This window comes from Corvus cornix, chromosome 20 (genome assembly GCF_000738735.6).
Source record: "Corvus cornix cornix isolate S_Up_H32 chromosome 20, ASM73873v5, whole genome shotgun sequence".
Classification (NCBI taxonomy): domain Eukaryota; kingdom Metazoa; phylum Chordata; class Aves; order Passeriformes; family Corvidae; genus Corvus; species Corvus cornix.
This window is the reverse complement of record NC_046349.1, coordinates 2,365,081-2,387,842: the sequence shown is the minus strand read 5'-3', so window position 1 is coordinate 2,387,842 and position 22,762 is coordinate 2,365,081. Positions and strand designations below refer to the sequence as shown.

The 22,762-nt window shown below is 53.3% G+C and overlaps 1 protein-coding gene across 1 annotated transcript; it reads left to right on the top strand.

Annotated features, from left to right (window-relative positions):
• Positions 1–280: 280 nt before the first annotated feature.
• On the top strand, positions 281–19,576 carry ZNF341 (zinc finger protein 341). The gene is given in 17 exon segments (XM_039563677.1): positions 281–384; positions 4,255–4,365; positions 5,438–5,625; positions 6,698–6,850; positions 7,765–7,834; positions 7,837–7,860; positions 7,863–7,996; positions 9,101–9,296; positions 9,821–9,905; positions 10,922–11,112; positions 12,013–12,206; positions 13,128–13,336; positions 14,586–14,682; positions 15,353–15,485; positions 16,299–16,410; positions 17,209–17,279; positions 18,488–19,576. Coding segments are annotated over 17 exon segments (2,511 nt in total). The 5' UTR covers positions 281–353; the 3' UTR covers positions 19,000–19,576.
• The last annotated feature ends 3,186 nt before the right edge of the window (positions 19,577–22,762 follow it).

Below are 22,762 nucleotides of genomic sequence, written 5' to 3'. Positions count from 1 at the left end.
CTGCCTTGCAGCCAATGGAAGTTGAGCGAGGTGTCCCGCCCACCCGCTTCGTGAGGGCGGCGGGCACCGCTGGGAGCCCGGTCCGGCGCAGCCCGGTCATGGGCTGGGGGTCGTGGCCGCCGTGGCCGTGCCGGAAGCCCGACCAGGGCAGGGGCGGCCGCCGGGCAGTCTCCGCCCGCTCTCCGCCCGCTCTCCGCGGGCTGTCGCAGTGCCGCTCCGCCGCGCCCCGAGTCGAACACGATCCCCCCCCCCCCCCCCCCCCGCCCCGGGGCCTCCCCCACCCCTCCCGCGCTGTGGGCCCGTAGCGGGCGGCGGGCGCCCCCTGGCGGCGTCGCTGCCGCCGCCGCTCCAAGATGGCGCAGGCGATCTTCGAGGCGCTGGAAGGTAACGGGGCCAGACCGGGGCCGCGCCGGGAGCGCCCGGGCCGCGGCGACAGCCGGGGTGCGTGACCCCGCTCCTCTGAGCTCCCCCTGTTCAGCGCCGCCGCCGCGCGAGACGAGGGGCCGTGGCGGGGCCGCCCCGTGAGGCCCGGCCCGGCGCGGCGTGGGGCGCTCCCGGTAGCCCCGGGCTGTCTCCCGCGCTGCTTCTCCGCTGCCCGCACGGCGGACGCAGCTGCAGTCCCCGCCGGCAGCCCCCACCGCAGCCCGGGGCTCGCCACGCCGTCCCCGGCTCTCTGCGGCACCTCTGGCACCTCCGGTCCCCCGGCCCTGTGCCACCTCCTGCCTGTGCGCCGCGGCATCCCCGCACCGCCCGTCGCAGTGCTCTGTGCACCGGGTATAGCCCTCGTTAACCGCGGGCCCTGTGCTCGGTGCGCCGCATCCCTACCCTGCCCCAGTGCCCCATGTCCCAAGGCATCCCCTTCCCTCCCCACCCCTGTGCCTGGTGCTCTGAGGCACCTCATCCCTACCCTGTGCCTGTGCCTGGTGCTTCTGGACACACCATACCCATCCTGTTCCTGGTGCTCCAGGGCACCTCATCCTCTCCCTGTCCCTGTGCCCTGCACATTGGGGCATTCCCATCACCCCCGTCTCTGTGCTCAGGAAACAGCCCCACCGATCCCCAGGGCATTCTCACCATTCCTGTGCCTCCCGTGTCCCTGCATGCTGGGGTCCCACATCCTCACCACGCCCCAGGGATCACACCATCGGTCCCACTGCTGTGCCACGCTCCGTGCCAGCCCCAGGGATAGCGCCTGGGTGGGTGCATGTGTATTTTGAGGGGTGACTGTGCTCTTCGGCACAGCCTGGGCAGTGCCTGTTGTGTGGGTGAATGGGTGGGTGATGAAATACATCTCAGTTTAGTGTTGGGACACTGTTACAGCCAGGTACCATCTGAGGAGGATGTGCCAAGCTGTGGCAGTCTGACACTGGGCTAGGGGTCAGCCTCTTTGGAGAGAAGCTATTTCACAGGCATTGATTTCCTAAGTTGGGTTACAGATGTATTTTCCTTTACATGGGAGAGGCACCACTGCCTGGAAAGCCTGGCACTGGGATTGTCACCTGTGCTTTCGAAAATCACCTGTGACCACAGCAGCAGAGAGAGGAGCAGAGAATAAATATTTTTCTCTATTTTGTCAGGTTACTTGGTGCATTTGCTAGCACCCTGTGTAGAATCAGGTCCCTATTTCCTCTCTGCAATCAGTTCCTCATTGTGTGAGTTTCCTTGCAGCATTCAGGACAGCAAAGCTTTTTAGGTAATTAAAGAAGTGTGGGTTTCTTTTTAAGCCCACAGCAATTGGCAGCTTTTAGTGTCTGAGCTTGTTTGTTTTGTCTTGTTGATTGGATTACAAGTCGATGATGACTTGGCATTCTTAGAGCAGCCTGGTCTCAGAGTGCTGCAGGGCACAGGTGCATCTTCACCTGTCACTAAAGTACCTGGTGCTCCTGTCAGAAAAAAAGACTTTATCACAAGGGCAAATTAGCACCTGGGTGACATGGACAGTCTTGTTCCATCTCCAGCTGAGAGAAATTTGAAAGGGGAAAAAAAAGAAAGCACGGATCAGTAGTCCTCTGCTTTTATCTTGGCTTCCCCAAATCATCTTGGTTTTGTCAGGCTCTGGGCACCTCAGCTCCTGCTGCTGCCAGGAGAGAGGGAGCTAGCTGGGTTTTTTAAGTTCCATGACTGTGAAGAGCATCCTGCAGACTGGTGCTGGCTGTAGGCAGGGCAGGATCGATCCAGAGCTTTCTCCTGGAGTCTGTGGATTTCTGTGAGTGGCATCCATGTAACCGAGTAACTGCCAGCTTGTCTTCACTGGTCACTAACCATGACCTCAGGGGTTTCCCTCTGGGGAAGTGTGGTGTTGTGCAGTTACTCAGTGAAGTGCAGGGACTCTGAATTGCCAGATAAATTCTGTTGTCCTGGGCGATTTTTCTCCATCAAGAGGCTGAGTGCAACATTGACAATGTTGCTGCATCATTGCGTTCAGGTCTTGGCCTCTCCTCAGGCTTCTTCCTCCTAGTGGGATCAAGGCAACTGTTTGGCTTTTTTCCTTGGAAGATCTGACTGTGCCAGAAGGAAACCCAGTTGTCAGGCACATCAAGAGTGGCACTGTTTGTGCAATCTTTGCTATCCCCATACTATACTTCACCTGAATTTTTGATCCTTCTTTTCCTTTTAGCTTATTTTTACTGGAGAAGGGCTGCTCCATGTCACTCTCTGCTTTGGCTGTGCTGTCAGAAGCCTGCAGTGCTACCTTTGCAGTTGGCCAGAGGTTACTTGTGCAGGAGGAGGTGTGTTTTAAAGCAGGGCTTTGGCTGGAGTGAGGTGATCCTCCCAGGAGTGTTCCAGTGGCGTTCTGCCGGCGGGGCTGAGCTGCAGGGCTGGCTCCAGCTCTCCCTGCAAGCCAAGGCTTGCAGAACTGGACCTGCAGCTTTGCTGTGCCTCTGTGATCTGTGAAAGGCTTCCCATAGGCATGGTGGAAATTTGATGGGAGTGTGTGATGTAGCAGTGGGATCTGCTGCCTTCCAGGCAGCTGCCTGTGCCCTTGGAGGATGGTGCTCTGCTCTCTCACAGGGACACGGGCAGGGTTTGCAACCTCTTTTCAGTGAAAGGATGAAAAAGGTGTTCACAGAGTCTTAATGTGACGTTCTTCACACTGGAAATGCAGCAGAAATGAGTATTTAGGGTATCTTTAAAAGGCTGTAGATTATATGGGTATTCCCCATCAAAAAGGTAACATTCCAGTTATTCAGGAAAAATTTTATGAGAGGAACTTGGGGTAGTGGATGCTCCTGCTGAGCTGTGATCTGCTGTGGTGCTTCACTGTCCTTCCTGCTGCTGGGCAACCTCTCCTCATCTCAGCACAGTCCTCGCCTCACTGCTTTGAAGTGATCAGACAGATTGATTTTCCTTTCCTGTGGCACATAATTCTGAGTTCAGAGCTTTGCAGTTTCATCTTGCAAAGATCTGGAAGTGAAAAACCACCTAAGACCCCCCCCACCTTTCTTCTCTCCCTTAGTCCACAAGGTGTAACACACAACCTGGCCATGCCATTTGCTTCCTTTGTGGATTCTGTGTCATAAAAGAGTGGTAGGAAGGAGTGATACATAAAAATCACCCCATTCTGGTATTTTTCTTCCAAAATCAGATTGTCCTTTGTGTCTTTACATTCGCTTTCTAAAAAGAAAGAGTGTGTCCTGCTTAATCGACAGTCATGTGCTGCTGGCCAGGTTGTCTCCCTAGATGTGCAGTCCCAGTCTCCAACATTTTAGCTATAGTGAAAAATGTTTGTGCCAAAGCAAGCAAGCTGATTCTAACAACAAATCTGACTGGGTGTGTGTGCCCTGTGTCTGATCAGATCTGGGAATGCTGGCCCTGAAAACAGGGAGGCATTTGTGACACTGCTGCTGGGAGAGCTGCTGCACACAAGGATTTTGTCTGCTCCAAGCTCAGTGTCTGTGCTGCATCCACCCAGGCTTCTGCCCTGTGACATCCCCACATTCCCTGTGACATTCTCAGCTCTTTTCATACCTGTGTTATAAGCATCCTTCCTCTCTGCAGCAAGTACCTGAAATCTCTTTTGGTTTTCCTTGCCCTTCTTCCCTTCCCTTTTTGCACCAAAGGAATTATGAAGACAGGTGGGAGTGTTGCTGTTGTGTGGTAGTTGATGCTGTCGAGTAGAGGGTGAGAGGATGAGAGTGGCTCTGGGAGGACAGAGCAGCAGCTGGAGAGTGGCTCAGGAGAGAGCTCCCAGTGCCCAAACACTCCCTGTTTGGCTGTGTTCAGTTTACCATCCATGCTTGTGTCTCCTTTCAGGAATGGATAATCAGACAGTGCTGGCTGTGCAGTCCTTACTGGATGGGCAAGGAGGTGTGACGGATCCGTCTGCTCCAAATGTCAACTCCTCCACCACCATCCAGCCCATGGGTGAGTCCTGGTGGCACTGGGAGAGAGGAGAGGGGCAGGCGGGCTGAGTGTGTAAGGTGCTGCTACGAGTGTTGTGTGCCCTCAGCAAGACCAGACAGAGCAGGAGGAAGGAAGGGACAAGTGCCCAAGCGAGCAGTCATGTTTTTGGAGGCGGTCATGACAACAGACTTGACCATGAGCTTCCAATAAAGGCACAAAGGGAGGGAGAAGCCACTGCCCCCACCTCTAGCCCTTGTTACTGTTCACTTCTTTTATTTAATATCCACTCCTCCTCTGGAGATGCTCAAGTGCTCCAGTCCGGGAGCACCTCTGTATGAGTGAATATGGGAACTGGTCATTTACATGCATGTGGTCCCTCACTGTGCTGGACTAGAACTTGCTGGCTGGATGTGGAGTTATCCCCCAAGGAGTTACAGTCTGTGTCCCCAGAAATGGTCAACTTCAGGCTGACTCAGACAGGAGGAATAGCCTTGTGAGTCTGCCTGAATGGAGTGCAAATGGTGCGTGGTTTGCTAACGCTGCAGATTTCAGCTGGGACATGTAACTGGGTTGTCTTCTTTCTGCTTCTAACATCAAGCAGAGGTGCCAAAAATCAGCAGTGTTGTGGAGGGGTGGCTTTAGGACACAAGCTGACAGTGACTTTGTGCCCTTACCCAAGGTACTTCTTGTGCTTTCTGCAACCTGAGTAATAAAATGTGCCTCAGCCAGCGTAATGCTGATGCTTTGGAAGGAGCTGCTTTGACTAAAAGCAGAGAGTGCTACAGGAGAAAGGTTGGTTGTTCCTGTCTTTGGGATGAGAAGACAGACAGTGGGATTAGTGTGTCCCAGGGAAACAGTGGGATTTGTGTATGGGAGCAGGGCTAAGATGGGCTCAATCCCATCAGTTGTCTTTAGGGAGAACTTGGGCTTGGAGAGGGCGGACAGCTTGGCCCTTGCAGCTGATCTCTCCTGATGGTGATGTCCTTGAGGTGCTGAGATCCAAAGGTGCCTGTTACACCCTACATTGTGTCTGCTGAGTGGAGCACTGGGGAATGCAGGAGAAGGCCTGAAGCTCTGCTCTTCTTCACTGCAGATGATGAAGACGTGTTCCTGTGTGGGAAGTGTAAGAAGCAGTTCAACTCCCTGCCTGCCTTCATGACCCACAAGAGAGAGCAGTGCCAGGGCAGTGCTCCATCCCTCTCCTCGGTGTCTCTGGCTGCCAACAGCGTGTACACCCCATCCATCACCTCGGTGCAGCAGGCTCCCAGTGCTGGCCGGCAGGTACCGTGCTGGAGGCACAGGCTCTGCTGCTCTGCTGCTGGGATTTGGGGCTGGGGGGGAATCGGGGTGAGGCTTTTAGATCCAGTGGTGCCTCATGACTGAGCTCTTTTCTAGGAGGCTCAGCTGTTGTTCCTTTGTTGGCTTTTCACCCCGTGGTTAAAGTGGGGTCTCTGCAGTGAGGTGTCCTCCAGCAGGAATGTCTGTCTGACAGCCTTTTTCCAGGACAGGACAGAAGGGATTTCATGTTGTGTCTGTGCTGCAGCCAGCCCCAGTGTCACTGGCCACAAGCCTGGGTGCACTTTCATATTGCTCAGGAGGGCATGGCTCTTGCTGTCCCCTGGGCTGTGGTCTGGCTCATGGGTAGAAGAGGAGCAGCTTCATCCCTGCATCCCTTCTCTCATTCCTGAAAATAAGCCCATGTAACGTGGTGTGATGAACATTGGGGGAATATCCCCTCTGGAGTAATTCTCATCATTCCCTAGAGAATTCTCCAGTGTGAGTCCCTGGTGTATGACATGTAATGTGCCTGCAGTTGAGGCTTCCAAAAGTACTTTCAAACCAGCTTCTTTTTTCCAATTAATGTAGTTCCAGTGGATGGTGCTTCTTCCCAGGACTGAAAACACAGGTTGTTTCCAGCCAAAAAATTCAGCAGTCTTCCTGCCCTGCTATAACCTGAGTCCGGTCTGAAGAGATGAGCCTGACATTTACTGTCTGCAGCCAGAGCATTCTCCCTGAATTTTCCACCTTCCCTTGCTGGGGCAAGCACCCAGGAAAGGCCTGAACTTGTCCATGACCAGTTTGTCCTGCAGATCTTGTTTAATAACCCCTGATTTGAATTGCAGCCAATGGCCACTTTCTGAGCCACTGTGACATTTTTTTCTGCCTTTCTGAAGAACATTTGTGGAGCTAGAAACTCCCACAGACTCAGCAGGAAGCTGCAGATAATTGCTGTGCTCACTGCTGACCGGAGGCTGTGAAAGCAGAGACCCTGAGGTTCTGTAAAAAGCAGTGTCATTGGTTTTTGGGTATTGTTTTGTCCTGTTGCTGGTAAACAGTGTATCTTTTCTTTCAGCAAATCTCTACATACATCACAGTTCCCCCATCACCTTTGATTCAGACCCTGGTGCAGGGGAACATCTTGGTCAGTGACGAGGTGCTGATGTCAGCCATGTCTGCGTTCACCTCCTTGGACCAGCCCATGCCATCTGTGCAGCCCCCAGTGCAGGTAAGGGGCACGTGTGGATCCAGGGAGTCATGGGTAGAGCTCACCCAATTCCAGCCCCATGGCCATGGGAGTGACACCTTCCACTAGACCAGGTTGCTCCAAACTCTGTCCAGCCTGGCCTTGAACACTTCCAGAGATACTGCCCACACTGCTGAGGTGCCTCCCAGAACATGGTTGGCTTTCAGGGCTGCAAGTGCCCACAGCTGGGTCATGTTGGGCTTCTCATCTGCCAGCCCTCCCAAGTCTTTCCCTTCAGGGCTGCCCTCAACCCATTCATAGCCCAGCCTGTACTTGTGCTTGGGATTGCCCTCACCCAGGTTCAGCACTTTGCACTTGGTCTTGTTGAACTCCCTGAGGTTCACACAGGCACACCTCTCAAGGCTGTCCAGATGCCTCAGGATGCCCCATTCCTTCCCTCCAGTGTGTTGACTGCACCCCACAGCTTGGTGTTGCTCGCAAACTTGCTGGATGCTGAGATCTTTGTCATGTGGTCTCTGCAGCTTTTTGTCGAGCCCCCATATAGTGATTGGCTTCCAGGGCCCTTGTCAGCTTACTCCATGGGTTCTTCTCCTGGGAGGGTTGTTTGGGCTCCCTCCACGCTGGCTGGCCTGTACACACTCTCCATGCTCTGAAAATATTCCTTGTAACCAGAAGGATTAAAAGCTTTAAAAACAAAGCAATAAAAGCAGTGGGGCTTGAGAGCTTGTGTTTTGGAGGAGGCAGTGTGTACCTGTGGGTCATGCCAAGCCTCCAGCACAGTCTGGTCCAACCTGCCAGCTGGATGTGCTGTGTTGTGCAGAGACATCACCGCTGTTCCTGCAGGCAGATTGGGATTTGGAATGTGTGTGAGGGAGCAGCCCCTCCAGCTCCTGGCTGCTGCATTTCCAACGTGTTGTGTGTCTCTCTGGTTGCAGAGCAGCATGAGTATGCACGCTGGGGCTGGCTACCTGTCCCAGCCCCCCCCTCCACCGCCGCCCCCGCCACCGCCCCTCCTCAGCCTCCGCCTCCCCCCCAAGCATGGGGGCTCCTGGGCAGCCTGGCACCGGCAGCGGGGTGGTGGAAGTGTACAGTGCTCCTGCTCCCATGGCAGCATCCAGCACCGTGGAGATCCAGACCCTGGGCATGCAGCCCTATCCGCCCATGGAGGTAAGGCCGGGGCTGCTCCTAGGGATGTGTCCTCAGAGAATCACAGAATGGATTGGGTTGGAAGGGACCTTAAAGCTCATCCAGTTTCAATGCCCTGCCTTAGGGAGGGACACCTTCCACTGGACCAGATTGCTCCAAGCCCCATCCAATCTGGCCTTGAGGGACATAGAATTATAGTGTGGGAAGATGGGTTAGGTTATTTGGCAACAATTATTTTCTCTGGGAGAAAGTAGCAAACAGAAGGAGATCAGTAAGATGATGGGGATTCTGAGAACAGGAGAAACAGCTAAGAGGGACAGAGGACTGGCACAGGTTTAGGAGATCTGAACATTTGTTTTTGGCTGAGGGATACCTGCATATGTTGGGAGTGAGAGGGAGTTGAGGTGAGGGGCTCACCTTCTGTAGAAGCACAGAGCACCACACTGCACAGTTCAGGCTTATGTGGAGAGAAAAATTCAGTCTAAATCTCAATGAGCTTAACATGGTGGCTTTTGCTGAAGAATGGCAAGGTGGATTTACTGGAAGTTCCAGTGGTCAGAAATGGATGGGGATGTTGGATAAGTAGTGGTCTGTGTTAATTTATCAGGGTGGGCAGCAGAAACGCCCTCAAACTATCACCTCAGACTGATCACTGTCTCTAAGTGCCCTTTCCTAATTTTGATGCTGACATAAACAGCCATGATTTGGCACCTGGAGTTTCCTTGTGCCTTCCTTGCCTTCTGCAGTCCTGCCAGGGCAGGCAGCAGGACCTGCCACAGGGTCAGCAGTGATCCTTCTGGTAACCGGCTCCAGAGGGATAAGAAACTCTTCCAGGCATGAGACATAGATGAGGGACAAGACAGCTCCCTCAGAGTGTTTCTTTGCTGTCCTGTTCCTGCTGTAATAGCTTCTGGATGCTTTTTGATGTTCAGCAGGAGAGTTTCACACTGTGCAGGGTGTTAGTTTTGGTTAGAGACACATTGTTGGACTGGTGAACCAGAAATTTGATCCAGTTTGGCAGAAGGCAGAAAACCCATCTACAGCCTAGTGTGGGTGGAGATGGAGGTTAGGGCATGGTATAACTCTGTAGCAAACCTGTTCCACTGATGAATTGCCCTCTCACAGGTACCGAGCCAGTGTGTGGAAAGCCCTGTGTACCCCTCTCCCTCTGTGTACAGCCCTGGGAAGCAGGGGTTCAAGGCCAAGAGCACCAGTGCTCCCACGCCCCTGAGCAGTGCAGGAGGAGGCTCTGTGGTTGGCTTTGATTCCCCTGCCGCTGCCAAAACTCGCCGCTGCAAGAACGAGGGTGGGCTGCAGGAAGGTGAGTCCCTTACAGCTCCTGCCCTGTGGGTCACTGTGCTTGTCCCAGCTGGGTGGCCAAGCCCCAGGCTCCCCAGGCCCTGAGGGCTGGCACTGGCTGTGCAGCTCTGGAGGGGGAACACAATGCCCTGCATGAAGCTGACGGGTAACCTGGTGAGTTCACAGCAGAACCAGAGCTGAGGCCCTTCCTCTCACTCATGCTGTACCTTTTCCCAATGCCCAAAGTGCCTTTAAGGTTAGTGCTTTGTAGCTGGAAAGGTCCCTGGAAGGCAGTGGTTGTTGCCTGAGGGGGATGCCCTGCCCCACCAGAGTACACTGCTCAGGATTTGTAGAGTTGGCTCAGGCTTTGTTAAATGAATGTTTGTGCCCATAACCACTCCTCAGTCTGACCAGGCAGATCTTATCTTTCCATAAGCTCTTTATTCTTGGTCCTGAACAGTCTTGTCTTGGGGTGAGGGCCCTGTGAAGCAGTGGGGACAGGGCTGTGCCATGTGATCTCATTCTTGTGTGTGCTCTTCCCTTTAGGCAAACCCAAGTCCCCCAAGCTGAAATGCACATACTGTGACAAGGCCTTTACCAAGAACTTCGACCTGCAGCAGCACATCAGGAGGTAACAGTGCCCTACCCTGGACACAGCAGAGTGGCTGCGCTGGAGGCGGGGTACAGCTCTGTTGAGGGAGTCTGTGCAGTCCAGTTTATGTCCCAGAATCTGTGCTGCAATGGGAGGGATTCTTCATCCCTTTCACCCCAGGATACCTTTTCCCCAGTGACTGGAGCGAACACTGTATCATGGATGTAATCATGCTGATTATGTGCTGGGACTGGAGGCTCATTTTCCTTGCTGATGATACCTTGACAGCCAAACCTCTTGTCACCTGATCATTGGAGTAGCAGCATTCCCACTGCTTGCCTCTGCGTTTCTCTTTCCTCTCCCTCCCTAGCAAGCTGCAGCCTTCCTGTTTGCTGCTGTTAGCAAGGTGTAAGCCAAGCTCAGTGTCTATACAGGGGGCTCTAATCAGAGAGATTTCCCTGGCAGGAGGAAGCTGAAATCTGTAGAGTTTTTTCCCCCAGTGGAGTCAGCTGGACTCAGAACAGATGGGAAGAAACAAGTGGTGGTTTTTGCACCCCTTCCCAGCCTGGACTCTTCACTTTCTCTTGAAGCAGAAGGGCAGAGTAGAAAGACCTTACTATGGACAGAGGAGAGCAAATTCAGGCAGATCAGGGGTTTGCAAGCTAGAAGAGGTGTGTGCTGGAGAGAGAAGGGTGACAGGGAAGAAATGCTTATACCCTTGAGAAAGTGATGAGGTCCCCAAGATCTGTGCAGAGACCTGACACTGAATGCCCTGATGTTGCTGCAGAGCTGTTTTCCTCTGCTGCTTCTTCCTTTGATGCCCCGTCATTCCCAGACCCCAGGTGTTTTGTCTGTGCACCAGCCTTGTTTCCCCAGGCCTCTCACAATCCACCTCCTCTGGTGACTCAGGTCTCAAAGCCCTTGTTTGGCAGGCCCAGGTGTGATCTGCTAAACCAAGTGCCCAGCACTGTCCTTTGGCAGCCACCCCCCATGGGCCCTGCCTGGGGGCTGCCTCCTCTCTCCACCAGATGCTGACCTGCTGCCTCCTCCTTCAGTCACACAGGTGAGAAGCCCTTCCAGTGCATCGTGTGTGGCCGAGCCTTTGCCCAGAAGTCCAACGTGAAGAAGCACATGCAGACTCATAAAGTGTGGCCTCCAGGGCTGGGCTGCACCATCTCCCGCAACTCCATCACTGTGCAGGTCATGGCCTTGAACCCCAACCAGCCTGAGGACGAGGAGAACACAGGTTTGCTGCCTGGGGATGGTGTGTGTGGGGCAGAGCAGTGGTGTGAGGAGGCTGCAGGTCTCTGCACCCCCACACAGGGAGGGAGGGGAGCTGTGTGTGCTGTTTGCATTCCTTGGTGGTGTTTAGCAGCTCACACTAAGTGGCATTTGCTCAGCTCCAGCTGGAAGCTGCATCCTTTCATACCCCCATGGTGGGTTCAGGTGCTGGTGGAGAAAGTGGCTCCAAACTCTGTGCCAGTATGTGCATAAACAGGGTAAGGGGTCTTCCCCTTCTCACTCCCTGGCAGTGCAGCTTTGGCAGTGCACGAGCCACACCTGACAGCTCTGGCCTAGAGGACAGACAGCTGCTGCTTTAGAATAGCCCAGTGCTCTGGCTTTGCACTGTGCAGGTCATGCCCAGGCTGGATCTGGCCACAGTGGCCACCTGTAAATACTTGAGGCACAGAAGAGCTCCTTGCTGGTGTCTGGATCCTCTTTCTGCTGTTGGCCCCAGTCCTGGTAGGGGAGGGAATGCAGTGACAATGTCATGTCTAGGACAAGGGACAACTGGAGCTGCTCTTTGTAGGCATTATGGACTGTGAGCTACTGGCTGAGCTTATCTCCTGTCTTCTGCCAGTGGTGGGAGTAAATCTGGCTCTGGTTCACTGGTGGAAGCCTGTTCTCTGACTGCTCCAAAGAGCACAGGAAAAAGAGAATGGGCTAGGAAGGGGAAGATGGAGTAGTCAGAGCCCTTAATAATCTGTCAACAAATTTAAAATGACCCTGTTCGTGAGATTCATTTGATCTGAAGAGTCTGTCTTTGAAAGGAAGAGCCTGGCCTGGTGTGTCCTTGGCAGCATGGTGCTTGCAGAGCAGCTTTCAGAGCTGTCTCATGGCAGGCTGTGACTTTCCCTCTCTCCAGGTTTGCCCCAGCCCTCCAGCCATGCGGTGCCCCCGCCCCAGGACCTGAGCCCCTTGGAGGAGAACGAGGAGGGCAAGCTGGAAGCCAAGCAGGTTGTCCTGATTGACAGCTCTTACCAGTGCCAGTTCTGCCCCAGCAAGTTCAACACCTACTTCCAGCTCAAATCACACATGACACAGCACAAGAATGAGCAGGTAGGGACAGAGGGTGCCTGTGTGGGCAGCAAGATTGGGATTGGCTTCATATAATGCACCAGTTACCAGGGTCTATCCTGAGCCTTTTGCTCTGTAGAGCTGCCAGTTCTTCACATGCAGCTCAGCTCTTGGGGTTGTAGCTGTGTGGTCTAGGTGGCTTTGAAAAACTCCTCTGTCTCTACCCTGCTGAGTGAGAATTCAGCCAAGCAGGTTTGGGTGGCTGGAGAGGATGCAAAGAAGTGAAGTGTGTCCAGTTCTGGGCTCTTCGCTTCCAGAAAGACATGGAGGTGCTGGAGCATGTCCACAGGAGGGCAACGGAGCTGGGGAAGGGTCTAGAGAGTACGGCAGAGGAGGAGCTGGGGGGGACTCAGCCTGGAGAAAAGGAGGCTCAGAGGGGACCTTCTGATTCTCCACAACTCCCTGAAAGGAGGGGGCAGCCAGGGGGGAGTCAGGCTCTGTTCCCACAAGGGACAGGACAAGAGGAAACAGCCTCAAGCTGTGCCAGGGGAGGTTCAGGTTGGACATGAGGAGGAATTTCTTCCCTGAGAGGGTTGTCAGGCATTGGGGTGGGCTGTCCAGGGAAATGGTGCAGTCATCCTCCCTGGAAGTGTTCAGTAAATGACTACACATGGCACTTGGTGCTGTGCTTTAGTTGACAAGGTGGTGTTTGCTCAGCGATTGGACTTGATGATCTTGGGGGTCTTTTCCAACCTTTATGATTCTATGAAATCTGAAGTTTTCGGTGTAGGTGGCAGCTCTCAGGTCATGGGACAATCACTTGTGGGGTGTTGTGGTCCCATCCACTCAAGTGGTTACAGTCTCTGTTTCTTTCCAGAAAGGAAGGCAATTCTGCCTGTTGGCAGAGGATTTTCCCTGGTTGTTTCCATGGTGAGCCTCTCCAGTTGCTCTCCCTTCTCCCAGGTGTACAAATGCGTGGTGAAGACCTGCGCCCAGACCTTCCAGAAGCTGGAGTCCTTCCTTGAGCACATCAAGAGCCACCAGGAGGAGCTGAGTTACCGCTGCCACCTCTGCAGCAAGGACTTCCCCTCACTGTACGAGCTGGGCGTGCACCAGTACTCGCACAGCCTGCTGCCCCAGCACAGCCCCAAGAAGGACATGGCCGTGTACAAGTACAGTACAATCGCTGCTCACAAGGCTTGTAGGAGTGAGTGGGTGCAGAGCATGCTTGGTGGGACCTTAGAGGGGACAGAGGGCCCTGTGTCCAGTGGCCGTGGTGCTTTTGGACATCCAGGTGGCCCATGGGGGGGCCCCTCCACCAGACTGCAAGGGTCAAGTACTTTGAATGCAGGGAGTCTCTTTGAATGACAGTGAAAAGCTGGGATCGGGTATGTGGGAAGATCCCATCAGTGCAATTCCTCTTATCACCAGTGGGCACGGCTGACCTGCCCTGGGCTGGGTCAGAGACCCAGGGAAGCCCTTTCCAGCCTGTTTTCTCTCATTCTTCACCCACAGCAAAGGGATTGTGGGTTGTAAAAGCTGTGCCCAGAAAAAAATTTCCTATCCCTTTGCTGCAAAAGGGTCTGTTCCTTGGAAAGCTTTTCTACTAGTGTGGAGGGAAAGTGTGAGGCGTTCCACAAGGAGCTCCACAGAGCTTTTGAAATGCCCATAGAGATGTTCAGGAAGAGTCGAAAACCCAGGAGATACTGGAGTCACTTAGGAGCTTCATGGAATAAATACCTGCTAATTCTTGCCTAGACCATGGTTTTTAGTTATCCTTGCTCTACAGAGCTTTGTTCTGCAGCTTCTTGGTGGGGATCCCTGAGATCAGAGCCTGGCTTGTGCTTGAGGTTTTAGTCCGACCTAAGGAGAAGGGGGTTTCACAGCAGGAACAGGGTGTGAGTGCCTCTGTCCTCACTGCTGATGGTCTGTCCCCAGTGCCCACTGTCAGTCAGCTTTGGCAGAGCCCTCTGGCAGAAATGCTGCCAGCATGTGTCACTCCTGCCATGCTTTGCCCCCACTCTCAGCTCCTTCATTGGGACCTGGTGTCTTCAAGCAATGAAGGTGGAAGGAGGTGTTTGAAGTAAGGTGAAGTCCTTACCTAGGGCTTGTGTGCATGAGGAAGCAATGTGGAATATGTGCTCAGGTCTGGGTGCTCCCATGGCAGCCTGTGGGAAGTGCACTCATATTTAAAGGCTTCTCCACCCAGTTTTCCAGCATTTCCCTCTCTGAAGGATGCTAAGTGTGAGTGTGAGCTGGCATGTGGGTTGCTGAGGTTTTAGAGCACCTGAGTGGTTATTCTCTGTATCAACCCTGTCAAAGATCACCCTGGAAGGTAGCTGGGCTGGGTAGGTCTGCTTGTAGTGTGGGGTTTGCTGCAGGAGCCTTGCTCACAGGCTGTGTCCTTTCTCTCTGCACCAGGTGTGTGAAGTGTGTCAATAAATACTCCACCCCCGAAGCCCTGGAGCACCATCTGCAGACAGCAACGCACAACTTCCCCTGCCCTCACTGCCAGAAGGTGAGTGCTGACCATGGCCTGAGCCGGGCCTGGACACCTGGCAAGGGCTCTGAGGGGAACCCTTGGCTCCATGAATAGGAGCCTTGGATAACAGATTATGAGGAAGCAGAAAGTGAAGTTAACTCTGTGGGGAATGTAGGAACTCCTGGGGTTCCTTGCCCAACCCATCCTACTGCTGGCTTTGGTGGGATACTGGGCATCCTTCTGGGGAGCTGGTCCTCAGCTCTGTGGTGTTACATACTTGACAGCAAGGTTTCAGCTTATGTGTTTCTTAAGAAAGTTTTGGCTTTTTTTTTTTGTTTTGAGTTCTTGTTGGTTTGTTTTTAAAGCTGTATCTGTACTTTCTTTATACATCCTGATGGTTTTCACAGTGCATCCTTCCTGGGAAAGCAATGACTGAGCTTCTTGCTCAGGTTTTCCAGAGAAGCTGTGGCTGCCCCATCCCTGGAAGTGTCCAAGGCCAGATTGGACAGGGCTTGGAGCAGCCTGGGATAGTGGAAGGTGTCCCTGCCCACAGCAGGGGTGTTGGGACTGGATGATCTTTAAGGTCCCTTCCAACCCAAACCATTCCATGATTCTTATGTTTTCTATCCAGGCTACACCTCCTATGCCAGCTCCACGATGTCCGGTGCGTGGTGCCGGCTCTGAGCCGTGTTTTTGTGTGTTCCAGGTGTTCCCCTGTGAGCGGTACCTGCGCCGCCACATCCCCACACACGGCGGGGGCAGCAAGTTCAAGTGCCAGATCTGCAAGAAGTTCTTCCGGCGGGAGCACTACCTCAAGCTGCACGCCCACATCCACTCGGGTACGGCTCCCCTGCTCCCAGTGCTCGTCACCTCTGTGCCACAGCCCTGGCTACCCTGTGCCCTGGTAGCGGGAGTGACAGAGTTGGCGCCGAGTCATTTGTAGTAACTTGGTTTCAGATCAATGGGTTTGGTTCAGCCTCGTGCCCAGCACTGCACTAGTTAGAAATGGGGGACACAGGTGGCTTCCCCACTTGCTGTGGTGGCAGAACTAAGGAGTTTGGTCCTGGAGAGCAGGAGCAGTGTGCAGCATGGGTTGTACCCATCCATTTAATGTTTTATTGAGAAGCGGCTGAGGGAGTTGGGGTTGTTTGGCCTGGAGAAAAGGAGGCTCAGGGGAGACCTTACACTCTCTACAACTCCCTGATAATGAGGATGCAGCCAGGTGGGGGTCGGTCTCTTCTCCCAGGGAACCGGCGACAGGACAAGAGCACACAGCCTTAAGCTGCACATGGGGAATTTCAGGCTGGACATTAGGAAGAAGTCCTTCACAGAAGGGGTGATTTGGCATTAGAATGGGCTGCTCAGGGAAGTGGTGGAGCCACCATCCCTGGAGGTGTTTGAGTAAAGACTGGATGTCTTTTCATGGTACTCAGTGCCATGGTCTGGTGACAAGGTGGTGTTAGGTCATAGGTCAAGTTCTCAAAGGTCTTTTCCAACCTAGTTAATTTGGTGTGATTCTGTGTGATTTGTCCATTGGGCAGTGAAGTTTAGGCAAGTTTATAGTGTGGCACAGCTGGCCTGGTGCCCTGTCCATGGCTAGAGCAGCCTGTGTGGCTGGACTGTCCCTGACCCCTGGTCTCTCTCCTCCCCAGGTGAGAAGCCCTTCAAGTGCTCAGTGTGTGACTCGGCGTTCAATCGCAAGGACAAGCTCAAGCGCCACATGCTCATCCACGAGCCCTTCAAGAAATACAAATGTCCCTTCTCGTATGTAGTGTGTCTGCACATGACAACGTGTCTGAACGGGCTTGGGATGGGGCTTGGGATGGAAGGAATGTCTCCTGCAGCTATCCTAGGGGACACTGTGGCACCTACCAAGCCACTGCTGCCTGGGGAGGTTGGAATGCTGTGTGCTGTTGAACTGGGAACCCAAGAGTCCCAATTCTTTGTTACTGTCTTCCTGTAAGGCCACATAATTTCATTGGTTCATTAGCCCTGTAAAATAACTCCCGCCTTCATGGGAGGCTTGGGGGAGCACTAGAAATAGAAGGAGCATTATTTGACCACAGAGGTTGCCTGGATGATGGACTCTCACTTACTGCCATGTCTCCAAAAGCACTTGGCAACACAGGACAACACAGCACTTGGCAACATGTACAAGCCAGAGTTTAGGAAGGTGCACCCCAAATCCGTGGCTCAGCCATGGACCTTCTGAGATAGCCAAGACTGACTGGCTGTTCTCCCTGCTCCAGCCACCTTGTACCTTCTTCCAAGATATTTCTGTCTCCAGCTGGGATCTTGAACTTGCTGCTTTTGGGAGGATTTATAGTGAGGCACAGACCATGTGCAATACAGGAGAAGCCACATGTCCCTGTGGCAGCCTGTTTATTCCTTGCCCCTCCCCAGAAAGGCCGAAAGAGTGGAACTCCTGCTGAGGCTGCACCGAGATGGACATCTGGGTGCTGCTGAGGAGAAGGGTCATGGATCTCTTTAGGAGCTGGGATCTGTTCATACATTGCTCCTCAGCTGATTCCCACATCTCACCAGCATTTGTTGTTGTTCCAGAAGCCACACAGGCTGCAGTAAAGAATTCAACAGGCCTGACAAGCTGAAGGCTCACATTCTGTCCCATTCAGGTGAGTGGTTGGGAATGCAGTGACTGGGATTCCCTGTGGTGCTGCAGGAGCATGTGACAGAAGGACTAAGCCTGAGAAATAAGAATCATTTACTAGCTTTAGATTTTTTTCTCTCTGTTTTGCTGCAGGCCTGTTTAAGTGAGGGTCTGTTTAGGATCATGTCTAAGCTTTGGGCTGTTTTCTAAGACAATATAATCTGTAGGCAGGCCTGCTGGTGACACTCAGAAGCTGAGCTGGATTATTTGGTCTATTTGCTATCAACTGAATATCCAGAGTGTTCACTCCTCCCCAGTCCCATCCCACATGCAAAAGGAGATCTCATGGGATTTGATTCCCTTCTTTCTGTGTTCCAAAAATTATGCTCCCAATCCCGATAAAGACTAATAATTTATTCCCATGCCCTAGGGAACAATCAGACTTTTATCTCTTGGGGTAGAACTGGAAGTCTTTCCTTGTGCCCAAAGCCCTGCAGAGTGGGATCAGATGGGATGGGCTGATAGTGTAGTCATGGGTTGTTTCCAAGTGTACATTCCCATATTTTGTAGCGGAAAAAAAAGTGAAAATCTCTTTATTTACTAAATACACTTGGAAAAAACCAATACTTCAAGATTGTTTTGCATTTTCATCACAATTACTTGACATGTATTTCTGGTGATATTTTAATGCTCTTTCTTGAGGCAAGAATATTTATTTCCAGTCTGCAGCTTTCTCTTGAGGGGCAGTGGAGGGACAGGCACTGATCTCTGCTCTCTGTGACCAGGGACAGCACCCAGGGAACAACTGGAGCTCTGCCAGGGGAGAGTCAGGCTGGGTATCAGGGAAAGAAAGGTTCTTCCCCCAGAGGGTGCTGGGCACTGCCCAGGCTCCCCAGGGAATGGGCACGGCCCCGAGGCTGCCAGAGCTCCAGGAGCGTTTGGACAGCGCTGCCAGGGATGCCCAGGGTGGGGTTGTTGGGGTGTCTGTGCAGGGCCTGGAGCTGGGCTGGATGATCCTTGTGAGTTCCTTCCAGCTCCGGACATTGTATGACTCAACAAAGGGTGAAATCAATGGTTAAACACAGACATTCAAGCTGTAGCCACCCACGCTTTGCTGTGTGAGGCACAATGTCTCTTCCCTTTTATCCGGGAGCATCTCCTTGGAGGAGGAGGTGAAGCTGTCCTGCTCTCCCTGGTGGGATGGCTGGGTCTCTAACTAAACTCTCTGTGCAGGGATGAAGATCCACAAGTGCCAGTACTGTAACAAGTCCTTCAGCCGCCGTGCCCACATGGTGGAGCACCAGCGCTCGCACACCGGCAACTACAAATACCGCTGCCCCACGTGCAGCAAGGGCTTCACGCGCCACAAGTACATGAGGGACCACAAGTGCCGCCTGGGCTCGCCCAAGGACAAGGAGCTGCAGCTCAGGAAGGCCCAGAAGAAGCGGGTGGCACGCGGGCGCAAGGCCGGGCTGGCCCTGCCCGGCACGCTGGGGCTGCCCGAGCTCAAGGACGGCGCTGCCGGGGAGAGCCCCCCCGAGGGGGGCCCCAACAAAGAGCCCTTCCAGGAGTCGGACGCCGTCCTGTCCATCGTGGTTGGCGGGTCGGGAGCTGCTGACTCGGAGCTGGTCCCTGGGCAGCCCAACAGCATGGCCTCCAACCTGGCCCTGGCAGAGCTGCAGACGGCCTCGGACGGGCCGTGCACCATGCTGGCTGTCCCTGTGTACATCCAGACCTCGGAGTGACAATGCCCAGAGCCACTGTGTGGCTGGGGGCTGCTGCTGGCACTGTCTGATTTGGTGCTCAAATTCATCCCTGTGGAAAAGACCAAAGCTCTTCTGGGGAGGTAGATGGATATGGGAGAGAATGGCTTCCATCTCCACTGGTTCTTCCCATCCTTGGGCAGAGGACTGCTTGGAAGTCACTGATGCCTACAAGACATGAAGAGAGTGGCTCCATTATTTCTTGTCCCTCTGCACCACGGGTCAGCTTAGGGCAAGAAAGACAAAGATCCCTGAATCAGGGTAAGAAGAAGGACCATGCAAACTTGCAACAAACAGAGCTGCTGAAATCAGGTGGCTTTGCAAATCACAGCCTGTCCCATCTGTGGTTTTTCTGGCCTAAAAGCTGTATTGCCCAGTATTTGGGTGGCCCTTCTGAGAGCAAACATCCTTCCTAGTGGAAGCAAGTTCATCCTGATATCCTTTGGGAACACTGTTCAGAAATACCCTGATTGACTTATGTCTGGTATCTTCTCTCTGTCTCTCTCAGTAGAAAGATCACCGTGTCTGTACTACAACATTATAAACACCCTGGACCTCACGTGTGGAGTCAGTGTGTGGGAACGTGTGTGTGTGTGTGTTGGCTCTTCTCTCTGGGTGCTGTTCTCTCCACAGTGTTTGTTCATGGTTTTTCCCCAGATTCAGGGATCTCTGAGTGCCTTAGACATCAATGAGTCAATCCCTGTGAACAGTTAAATGTGACCCCTGTGTTCAGTGAGGGCACTGAGGGCTGGGTGAGGTGACCTGTCCAGGGTCACACAGGAAAGCTGTGATGCATGCAGGAGGCAATGTTGCAGTGTCAGCTCTGGGCCAGGTGCTGCAGAGAAGCTCTGGCAGCTGCTTCCCAGCCTCTACATCCCCTCAGTTCAGTTCTTGTCAGTAGTTCCAGTGGGGAGTTGGTGTGGTTCAGCAGCAAGGAAGGCTGGTGTGACTGGGACATTTGTTGTCCTCTTGGCTTCTCTGATTTCCCAAGAAGAAATCCCAAAGCCAGCAGAGGAGCACCAAACCCAGGAACTGAAATGGTGCAGTGTTGGTGAGGGAGGTGCCTGGGCAGCTCTGGAGCTGGATAGGTCAGGGAGCAGGCTGGAGTGCTGCTGCCTGCTCCAGTGCCCTGCCAGGCTCCTTCCTTCCTGTACTGCCCTCAGCCTCTGGTTTTCCACTGCCACAGGATCCACTGGCTTTTGGGGAAGGATCTGCACCCAGACCTGCACATCCCTGCTGCCTCCAGGCCTTCCTGGGATGTGTCCTCATGCTCTGCTGTCCCATGCTTTCCCCTTCTCCAAGTGTAGGGCAAGCCAAGCTGAGCTTTCCCTGGTGAGTTTGTGACTTCCCTGTGAGTTTGTGAGCTGCTAAAGGTGTCTGTGGATGCAAAGTGCTGCATTCCCAACCTGTTTATCCAGAGGTGCTTCAGGGTTCAGTCACTCCTGGGTATGGAAATCCTGGCTGTGTCTGGGACTCTGTGGCTGTTCCTGGCCACTGCAGCAGTCAGCCCAGTATTACTGGTCTGACTGGTCTGATCCAGCCCGTTGTTTGAGCTCACTGTGTTCTTGTCTCCTTCCTTAAAATCTTAAGTATAGCAGCTTGCAGAGGGCTGTACCCTGTGCTCCCAGACTGTGCCATCTAATGATGGGTTACACTGTCACTCCTGGGACACAGTCCCGCAATTCCAGTCAGGATGGGTCCTGCCACCAGTTCACTTTGCTCACTCACTTGCTAACTAACTTGTTCATTTCAGATTTTTTGTGATGTTTCTTCACCTCCAGCTGTTGGTAGGTGGGAGGAAATGGGAGCTCAGGGCTTCCAGGGGAGGCTGGGAGAAGGGGTTGTTGAGAGTTTACACAAGGTTAAGGAGAGGTCTTGCCCCTGCCTCATAGGAGGGGATAGAGAAGCTGGAGCCAGGCTCCAGAGGTGCACAGGGATGGGAAGAGAGGTGACAGGGACATGTTGGAACATGGCAACTTCCAGTACTTAAAGGGGCTTACGAGAAGGCTGGAGAGGGACTTTTCACAAGGGCCTGGAGTGACAGGACAAGGGGGAATGGCCTCAAGGTGATGGAAAATTTAAATGTGATATTAGGAAGAAATCCTTCCCTGTGACAGTGCTGAGGCCCTGGCACAGGGTGCCCAGAGAAGCTGTGGCTGCCCCTGGATCCCTGGCAGTGCCCAAGGCCAGGTTGGATGGGGTTTGGAGCAAGCTGGGCTAGTGGAAGGTGTCTCTGCCCATGGCAGAGGGGTGGAACAAGATGATTTTTGTTGTCCCTTCCAACCCAAGCCACTCTCTGATTCCATGATTCTAACTCAGTATAAGGAAGGAGGCTGCAGAGATGTCCTGAGATCTCAGTACCAATTTGGACAGAGCATCCTGCCCTGAGCAGATGTGCTTGGGATGAGCTGACTGGGCCGGGGACATCCAGGTGGTCCTTCCTCCTTAGGTGTGTCTGTGCTTCTGTGCAAGCTCTTGTCTGCTTTGAAGGGCAGAGTTTATTTACCCACAGTGTTTATTTTACTCTGCTCTCCCAGGAGGGGAACAGAATCAGGAAATAGTTGGCTAAATATACTTTTCCTCTTTTTCTCCCCTCTGTACCACACTGTATGTGTCATTATGTGGTCTCTGCAGTCGGGTCTATTTTGGGGTTGATGATGTGTGGGTGCAGCTCCTTCAGCTCAGAAGCACCGTCTGGAGACATGGCCTGCCCTTCCCAAATCCTGCTTTCCCCCAGCTCAGCAGGATGCTGGAACCCAGCTTCCACTGGCTACACTGGGTGTAATTCAGGGAGTGGGAGCAGAGCCACACAGCTGCCTTGTGTGTGACTGTTGAGGGATACAAGGCTGAGGACTTTCCTGAACATAACTGGGACAGGAGGGCTCAGAGGTGCCACCCTGGATGCTTGATAGGTGTTTGCATATGGGGTGGTGTTGAACCAAAACAAGTTTTATCTTGAGCAAAATGACTCTTCTCTTAGAGGAAACCTTGAGTGATCGTCCTCCCTGCCCCGCTCTTGTCCAGCTGCTTCAGCTCCTGCAAACTCAGATGTCTTCAAACTCTTCCATTTCCTGCAGGGAAGATTTCTGCCCAAATTTGTTGTTTCTGTTACCGCAGCAGAGCCCTGCCCACTGGCCGGGGTAGATTGAAGGTGCCCAGGGCACTGATTTTCTCCCAGGACCGGTTCCATCCTGTGTCCTGGGCACAGCTGTGTTCTTTACAAACCCACCTCCGGGAGCATCTTGGCATTTTCTGAAGTTCCCAGGAGAAGCCCAGAGCCAGAGCCATGCCCTGGGAGAACTGGATCAGAACAAAGCTCTGTGGTGCTTGGTGACAGCAGACACTTGTGTGGGAGGAAGGGCAGGTAAAAGCTCTCGTTCCTCCTGTTCTCCTCAGCCCCCTGTGCTGTCAGCTGGGAGCTTTCCGGCCCTGGCAGTGTTTCCATCAGCCTCAGTGGATTTTTCCTGTGTATTTGCCTTTCCCACCTATCTGCATGTTAGGGAGATGGAACAAGGCAGGAGCCATTACAGGGCTCTGTTGCTGAACTCCCACCTGCTACGTGGGATGTTCTTTGTGTTTCCCAGAGCAGTGCTTTTCCCTCTTACTCAAGGCACAAAAATGCTCTGTTATCCAACAAGCATTTATTTGGGTCATTTTTCCTCTTTTCCATGTGGTGTGTGATATCCCAGCTCTGCTCCAAAGCAGTGATTAATTTTCTTGGGTGATTTCCAGTGACAAACATTAT